At 39.1% G+C, this 9,200-nt stretch overlaps 1 protein-coding gene across 1 annotated transcript; it reads left to right on the top strand.

Moving 5' to 3' along the window:
- The first annotated feature begins 465 nt into the window (after window positions 1–465).
- On the top strand, window positions 466–8,980 carry LOC145652054 (uncharacterized). Its single transcript, XM_081701372.1, has 10 exons — window positions 466–551; window positions 707–1,024; window positions 1,222–1,320; window positions 1,438–1,488; window positions 5,349–5,687; window positions 6,025–6,360; window positions 7,025–7,123; window positions 7,260–7,370; window positions 7,801–7,853; window positions 8,259–8,980. Exons 1-10 carry the CDS (start codon window positions 512–514, stop codon window positions 8,637–8,639), a joined length of 1,827 nt encoding a protein of 608 aa, XP_081557498.1. The 5' UTR covers window positions 466–511; the 3' UTR covers window positions 8,640–8,980.
- Window positions 8,981–9,200: the final 220 nt, after the last annotated feature.

Here is a 9,200-nt window from a genome sequence, read left to right as displayed (position 1 = left end):
AAAGCACAACAGTATATATATGAAATAATGACACACACAGGAAAAGGTGCAGGGAGGCTTAGAAATGTGAGTCTGAGAAAAAAAAAAGGAAGTGGCAGGAGCTCACTGTGGGTTTTTTGTTTTTCTGAACATGCATACTGTTTATAAAACACCTGGACAAAACATGTCCAAGACTTCCTTCACATCATTGTTTAACATCAGTGTGTTCACCACTGTGTGTGAGGTCACATTAGGACTTAGGTGATGGCTCTCCAGATATATACTACACCTGATCTTGGACTACGTCACACTCTCAGTGAACTCAGTTCAGTCACACTCTGAAAGAAAGATAGAAAGAGAGAAAAGAGAAAGAAATGAGAAATCCAAAGACAGAGAAAAGAGCTCTGAAAAAATGAGAGAGAATAGAGGCGGTGATTGGTTACACACACCACTTTAAGCAGTGATGAGAACTGAAGGGGGACGTGTCAGACTATGAGACAGTTCTCACAGAACTCTCACCACCCAGTTCAACATGTGGACACTTATACTCGTCTTGTCCAGTCTATTCCCAGGTGAGTTCCAGTTACTGCTCACTATCATCAGACAGGTTCAGCACATTATTAGTTTACCTGCCACACAGAGAGGGACTTGGTAGTGAAGTGAATAGTCATAACATTGGATCTTCTGAATGTATTGTACATTACTAACACAATGTTTTATTTTACAGCTGGAACTGCTGCTGTAACTACAGTAACTGGATACAAGGGCCGTTCAGTTCAGATCAGATGCCCCTATAAGTCTGGATATGAAACCCACATGAAGTACCTCTGCAGAGGAGAGTGTTATACTTTCCAGACTAAAGACATCCCTGTTGATTCTAAAACTGCTAAAGATGAGAGATTCTCTCTGAATGATGACACAGCAGCCAGAGTCTTCACTGTTACCATCACTGATCTGAGATCTGAGGATGGAGGAAAATACTGGTGTGCAACACAGCAGAAAGTGCATGATCACTACACAGAGATTCTGTTAGTGGTTAAAGTGGGTAAGTGATGAGCAGATAAGGACAATTATGATGATGATGATGATGATGATGATGATGATGATGATGATGATGCTGATGATGATTAACTGAGGCAATTATGTGAAGTTGGGATTTATAATACATAAAAAAAGCAAGATTTTTGTGTGTACTGAATATGAGAAATATTTGAAATTTAGAAGTCTGTTTCTGTCTTTCAGACACACCTATGAATGTTATTGTCTCACACTCCACCTACACCCCTCCAACACCTGATCCCAGCACATCGGTGTATACTGAGTCCACATGGTCAACTGGAGGTAGGCAGAGGTAGAAGGTAGACATCTATCTATTTACATGCCTAACAAGGGGTTTTTACATCTCCTTTGCTATGTTTTGATCATAAGGTTTATAATGTCCCACTGTTCTTTTTACAGCTCACACAGTAAATGATGTAAACCTCCAAACCAACAGTCCCTCACTCCATGGTATGTACCATTGTCAGGATGAACAGGCAGCAGTTGAGTCGAGTGTAGTTTTAGTAAAACAAAAGATTTACTGATAAAAGTTCACAGACTAGGAGGACATTACAGAAAACAAAGTGATAAACAGGCAATGATGAAACCTATTACAGATGTCCATGTTAATTCTCAATCTGGAAAAGCAAAGAGCGTCTAAGATCCAGCAGTTAATGTACTGGACTAGTGAGCAGAAGGTTGCTGTTTCAAGCCCCAACATTGCTAGGTTACCACTGTTGGACACCTGAGCAAGGCCACTCTCATTTGCACATGTAGTTGTTCACTATAAGCTTTTCTTTTTTTGAATGAACGCTAACGTTAAATGCTGTAGAAAATTCTCTCTGAATGATGTAACAGAAGGCTGAGTCTTCAATATTACCATCACTGATCTGAGATCAGAGGATGGAGGAATATACTGGTGAGTGACGGTGTAAACACTGCTTGACCAATACACAGAGTGTGATTAAAAGTGGTCAATGTAAGATAGGGGACAATAAATTAATTCTTACTATTAGAATATATACATATTCTTAAACACTGATACTATCCTGCTAAATAGTACCTCAACAGGAATATAGAAATATAATCAAATAATCACTGTGAATATGAATAGCTTCACATGGACCAAGTAGGCAAGTAGTTTAATGGTTCATATATGTTGGGCTGCTTTTATACACTTTGAGTTTGGCAGTTCTTTAACATGAGAGAGAGACAGAAATAATGAGAGAGAAAACAAGCACAGCACCACCATAGAACAGAGAGAGACACAGGAAGTGTTGCCATGGTTACATATGAGTTTGAACCATGCGACTCACCACTGTGGGTTAGAGTGTGAAGAGCTTCTGTTTTCTATAACTGTCATGTCTCCTGTCCAGCTGAGATGTTTGTCCTTAGCATTTTACAGTAGCATTCACTTCTTTAAAATGAACCCTCTGTAATAATGGCTTTCTACCTGCAGTTCTCTGTGATTCATACAGGATCATTAGCTAAATGTAATCATTGTTTTCCACTGACAAACAATTTTTTTCCTGAGCATGGTTGTGAACTCCTGTCCACTGTCTCTAAGTAAGATTTAAGTAACACTGGATTTTTGAGAAACTTAATGTTTCAGCTGTAATGTCATCTTTTAATACTTCCAGCTGCATCTATATAAAATAATTAACATTAAATTCCAAGATGAATGGAATGTATCTACTTGCATATTTCCTGAAACCGTTAGAGTGTAATCTCACTGGTGTAGATTCCTTTGAGCTGTTCCTGAGCCATTTCAGTGGATAGCAAACTACACTCTATTACCTAGGAAGGATATGCTTATGTGAATCATATACAAAACTCACCACAAACGTACAGAAACAGAATTAATTATGGTAAAGAATAAAACCTAAAAACCTCTCTTTCGGTTTAGATGGCAGGCAGGGCCCTGAACGACGTCACTACAGGGACGTGACACACCCGGCCTGGCTCAAACCACATTATCTCACTCTACCATATCACACATCCCTGTCACCTCGCCCTCACACACTCATTCCTACACACTTTACACACACAGTATAACAGCACAGCATACATGTACATCACTACCTCTGTAGCATCTGCATGTCTACAACTATAACCCCAGGTTTACTGCTAGAGGAACCCCCCCCAAAAAAACGGTTTATATTATCAGCAACCGAGCTGGTCCAAAACCCGATAAAGCCCATACAGCGAGTGATCCAGTGACACATACTCAAGGTCATAAATGTATCTATAAAGGCCTGTACCCACAATGTATGTGAAAGGCTTCCAGACCATGTGTACCTGCTATTTTGTGTCGTGCAATTAGAGAAGATTCTGACTTGCTATGACCACAAAACTTGACATGTAGTTACACTGAATCAGATCAGTTCTATTTTCTCTAATGACAAAATAGCAGAAATAGCAATATTGCAAGCACATATGATTTCATGTAAATTATATATATTATATGTGGCCCCTGCTGTTCTACCACAGACTGAGATCTGTGCTCTCCTCTCTAATGCTTTACTGGATCCTTCATTACCTTATTTGTGGTTTTGTTCATAATAACAATCATTCTTCTGATGTGTGTAATAATGCTGGGAAAGCTAAAGAAAAAGAAGAAGACATCAAACGGTAGGAAACACACACACACACAGAGAGAGAGAGAGAGAGAGAGAGAGAGAGAGAGAGAGAGAGAGAGAGAGAAATAGTTTTAGATGCATGTTTCTGTAGTAGGAGGCTTAAGGCCATTCTATTAATGCCAGTCTATTTTCACTGCCCTCAAAAACAGAAATAAGAGTTTTTTCATATGAGTTAAGCCATAAGAAGATGAACAGAGTTAGTAAGCCCAGATACAGTGGCAGGGACCTACATAGACAGACACACACAATCTCTAACACACATCTAATCTAGGAGTTGGAGGCAGTAAACATAAAGCTGAACTCAGAATCTTCATTCTTCTCATCTTCACACTGCATGTGATCTCAGGTATGAAAATCAATCTTTAATCATTATTATCAGCAGGGTCAAATATAGTCTTTGTTTAGATGTCAATAAAATGTACCAGTGTGGAGCTGATGTATACTCGTAGTCACATTTGTTCTAAAATGAAGCACACATTTAAATTATAACCAGCATATTACTAAATAAAACCCAAATGGGAAGATCCTCTAACCTTTCACCTTATTAGAAATATGATATTGGCATGTTGCCAAACAGCTGTAATTTACTACAGGACAACAAAAACGAGTAAGTGCTGAATCCAGCAGCAGCTGGAGCTCACTTCCTCTTGATAGCTATGAGTAACATCTACAGGAAAGAGCAATCCTTGTGTTAGCAACAACAGACGCATGGGTGACACTACAGCAGTACAGTTTCTGAAGATGAAGCAATAGAACAGTGACAGAATTAATTTTAAATATGGGTAACCACAAAGACCTCATAGAAATAAAAATATATATATATATTTTTTTCCAATTTTACTTGGAAGTCTCTGAGCCACTGGAGTTTCTGAGCCACAGAAGTCCTGAGTGTCCTTATGACAGTGTGACTGTAAGGGTTGGCACCAGGCACACTACTAATCAGGCTTGATGCCCAACAGCTGGGGTAGATCTATATAAGCCCAGTGACACAGTCACTCAGTGTTGGGTCTTTGCTAAAGTTTTGATCCAAGCTCCTAGCTGGTAACTCTGGGTATGGAGGTCTGTGAGCCCTTGTGCTACACCTCTCTTCTGCGCTGTGAGGTTGTCTGTGTTTTTACACGTCCCCTCCCTTTTCCAGTTTTCCCCTCTCGAGTCTGGTTCTCTCCCAAGGCTCGCCTTAGCCACTAATGTCCCTCCCTGTTTTCTGTTTTTGTTTGGGAAGTTTCAGAGTTTGGTTTTCCTCAGTGCATCGGGGCTGCCATTCTTCCCATAGCAGCCTTTGTTTTCCCTTTTTCCACGCTCAGCATGGTGTTTAGTGTTTCCTCCTGTTTTGTCATCCTCCATTCCTGTGAAGTGCGATATATACGCGCAGGTTGTTTTAGTCTAGCGGGAGCAGAGTGTCAGGGTCATCACCTCTCTGTCCTGGGTTTGAGCCCCATTACAGTGACATTGTAATCATCCCATTTAAGATCACACCCCTCAAACACGTTACAGTATTGATGATCAGTGGTACAATTGTGTTATATCTGATAACATCTCCCAGGGAATTTCATACCGTGACATACAGAAGGTGCAGAACAAATCAAACCAAGACTAAAACACAGCTGAGAAAAAGGGAAGGATGAATTGAAACAAAATTAACAACTTCAATATGAAGCCATTGCTTACATGGATGTTTGTCATGTCTTTCAGATACAGGAGAGTCCAAGGATGTGGAGTCTATATCATTGACTGCATGTGGAGGAGGAAGAGTCACCATCAAGTGCAGATATGAGGATGAATACAAAACCAAACTGAAATCTTTCTGTAAGAATGTAACAGATCAGTCATGTTTAGATCAAATAACAACAAATCCAAACAGTACATGGACTCATAAAGACAGATTCTCAATTCGTGATAACAGAAGTGTAGGATTCTTCAGTGTGTTTATCAGAGAGCTGTCTGTAAATGACACTGGAACATACCAGTGTGCTGTTAATGTATCTGATCAACTGCACACCTACACTGAAGTGAAGCTCAATGTAACAGCAGGTTAGTAGCATGTAACATACAATTTTGCCAAAATCACTTCATCAATCAAAACTTTCAGAAATAATAACAATTTTGCCAAACTGTACTTTTGTAAATCACCCTCGATAAGGGCATCTGCTAAATGCTGAAAATATAAATGTATACAGGTTAAGATAAACTTGATACTTTCATACGTTTGTAGCTGTAAGGGAAGTGAGGCTGATGCAGATCTGATCTCTGAAGCGTTCCTAAAGTGGCATATTTCCCTTTTATTAACATAGTAAATCCTAGAACAAAAGAAACATTAAGAACTATTAATAAATGCAAACATTTTGACCTGAATGTGTATGATTGACAGGCTCATGCTGTGGTAAGACCATCAATGCCTATGTAGGAGAAACTGTGAACATCAGCTGCCATTACCCAGAATCCCACAGGAGTGAACCCAAGCTTTTCTGCAAGAGAGTGGACACTGGTGGCTGTAATTATATAGGATCGGTCAACAAAACAGGAAAAAAAGAAAGTAAAAAAAACATCTCACTGTATTATGACAGAGAAAAGCAAAACCTGACTGTTACTATCAGATATGTCACGGTTCAGGACTCTGGTGAATACTGGTGTGGAACTACATCAAACTGGACAACTGATCGTGGATTCAAGATTTATAGTATACAGATCTACCTGAGAGTTATAGGTGAGTAAATAACAAGAACTGTGTAATACTTTATTGTTTTGACAATGCAGAGGCAACATCTATACATCATTCTAAATTACTTAATTAAAAAACTATTTTAGCAAATCCTAGAGAGTCCAGAATCAGTTGATGCTGTTTAGATGACAGGAACTAAACAAATGTTTTTATCCTTGGGTAGTAAAGGCTGTAAAGTAGTCTAGTGCCTGTAGGTAGCCAAGGCTGTAGTCTAGTGTCTGTAGGTTACCTGGAGACTGCAAAATAGTCTAGTGTCTATAGGTAGACAAGGCTGTAAATTTGACTAGTGTCTGTTTGTAGCCAAGTGTCATTTGTGTGTTTTATTTGTTCCCTGCCCTCCCAACCCATATGACTGATCAACAATATTATAACTGTCTAAATGAGTTGAGTCTGAATTAGCTGTTGAACATTGTTACACTTCCCATCTAATTTACAGCACTAAATTTGTTTTCAAATTTACAACCATTAGCACCAAAATGCAGTTTAAAAGCATCCACATCCACACTATCTGAAGCAACTGTGGATTTCTTTGCCATGTATGAAATTAAAGCATGCCACAGATACACTGGACATGTGTCACTGTCAACAGTCTATATCAATAACATTATAATAATCTGTCACTCCTGTGTTTATTTTTCTATTTAACCAGAGAGTCCAGTTTCAGCCTCATCACCACATTCATCATCACACATCAGTCCACAGTTCACCAAACCAACTACATCCTCAGGAGCTTCCCCTCCTGATACAGGTGCTGACACACAGTGGACTGTACAGCATGGAGTGAAACTACTCACACACTGTCAGCTTCATCAGACACTTCTGAATGATCAGGATAAAGGTTAACTTTGATTGGTTCAGTAATTATGAGTCTGTGTCCTCTCCAGGATTTCCATATTCCACTGTGATCAGTGTTGCTTGTGTGAGTCTGGTGCTGCTTCTTATGGGAACCTCATTCCTCATAGTGACTCTCAGAAAGAGAAGCAGGAAGGGGCAGGGTATTACCACACACGCGCACACACACACACACACCCTTCAAAAATGATCACATAAAACAATACTTATCAATCAACATTGTCATGAGGATAACACATTCAGATCTTTATGTGCAGATGTGAGTGCAGCATGTATCTGTGCCGTAAGCATTGTAGATTAAACAAATGCATTAGTCATGAACAGAACTGATTAGACCCCAGACCTGCCTGCTGCTGCCCTCTGCTGGCTAGAAATGTACATGAATGAGCACTGTTAGAATATGGACTAAAGACAATAAATTAATGCCTAAGTATTCTACTGTTTATTTGCATTTGAAGAGTACCTACTCAGATTAATGTGAATATCTGTGAGTATTTAACTGTTAAATGTGAACAATACCATGTATCCGTTTAGTATGTGATCACAATTTATTCATTTGTGATTAATGTCAAGAATCAGCATCATCCAAGTGTCAGTCCCTCCAAGACTCCTCACACGACCACTGGGTGAGTCATGAGTTTATCACACATCTATGGGGTGAGTCATGAGTGTATTACACATCCATAAGGTAAGTCATGATTGTAGGTCATTAGCAGGCCACTACTGGAACAGGTGCACTACATCTGTAATAGAATTATAATACTCTACACATGTAGTAAAATTATAATACACTTGGCATGCAGCCCTCTGGAACCACCATAATGTTTACACCTGCTACTCCTGACACCACCCAATGTTCAAACTGGGCAGTCCAGGGAAACTATAGACAAATATTCCATTAATATGACCCCAAAATACATTTTTATACCTCACTTGAATGCAAAGAGTTGTAGACAAACAAAAAAAAAACATTCAATCTCATTCATAGACACTGCTGTTAAGGTCACAACATTTTTTTTCTCTTTACTCAGGTTCCACTTTCTGACTGTGACAGTGAGATCAAAGACACCAGAAGCCATTTTGTCTCAGACACTGGAGCTCCTACAGTCTACTCTACTGTCAATCTACCCACAAACCCCTCTGATCCCTCCCTAGCTGTTTATGCCCAAACCCAGTTACCCACAAACCCCTGTGATTTTACACACACTGTTTCGGCTAATGCTATAATTCTCTCTGAGAATTCCTCAGTGTGTGACACACAACAGTCAGCAAGGACGTCTGATGAAGCTCTAATTTATACAACAGTGAAGTTTTATAAGAATGCAAACAGTTCTAATGATGCTGTTACCAAGGAGACCTTCAAGAAGGAGGAGGACACTTGTGTCTATGCTTCTGTCAAACATGTCACTTGATCAGGCTAGTTTAGCAGTTTATGCTTTTATTTACATCCATTTTACCAAACATAGATTGTATAACTTTCCCTTTCTCTCAAAGGATCTTCCACTTGTATATGTTCATTTGCACAGGTGTTTTGTTTTCTCATGTTCAGGCTGGTGGGTGAAAGACCAAAGGTTGCCATAGCTTACTTCAAAATGTAAAAATTGACAGATAAAAATGGTGGTGTTCCTTAAATAGAGGGATTTTACATGCTGTAATGGAACAGAAGGCAAACCTTTGTTTTATTGTGTTCTAACAAAACCTCTTTTGTTTTCTTGTGTTCATTCTATGAATAAATGTCAAAGCACTTGTGTAAGTTGCTCTAGATGCCAAAAGCCGTAAATGTAAAATTTACATGTTCAGATTACTTGAGAGTATTTTACTACAACTTTGCTTATACTGAAACCTCTCAACATCTCTTTACTGAAAGGTTTGAATCTCTCTCTCTCTCTCTCTCTCTCTCTCTCTCTCTCTCTCTCTCTCTCTCAATAAAATTTGGACTTTTTTTTTTTTTTGCTGGTTCATTACGTTAAAAT

Source organism: Electrophorus electricus, chromosome 18, assembly GCF_041902795.1.
Source record: "Electrophorus electricus isolate QZ-2024a chromosome 18, ASM4190279v1, whole genome shotgun sequence".
Lineage (NCBI taxonomy): Eukaryota > Metazoa > Chordata > Actinopteri > Gymnotiformes > Gymnotidae > Electrophorus > Electrophorus electricus.
Note: the sequence above shows the minus strand (reverse complement) of the source record. Positions and strands in the feature narration are given on the sequence as shown.

Excerpts from the sequence above, each read along its gene's own strand:
- LOC145652054 (XM_081701372.1), top strand. The coding sequence starts at position 512 with ATGTGGACACTTATACTCGTCTTGTCCAGTCTATTCCCAG. Across the intron at positions 1,025-1,221 it reads TCTGTTAGTGGTTAAAGTGG|ACACACCTATGAATGTTATT; the intron begins GTAAGTGATGAG and ends TCTGTCTTTCAG. Across the intron at positions 1,321-1,437 it reads GTCCACATGGTCAACTGGAG|CTCACACAGTAAATGATGTA; the intron begins GTAGGCAGAGGT and ends TTCTTTTTACAG.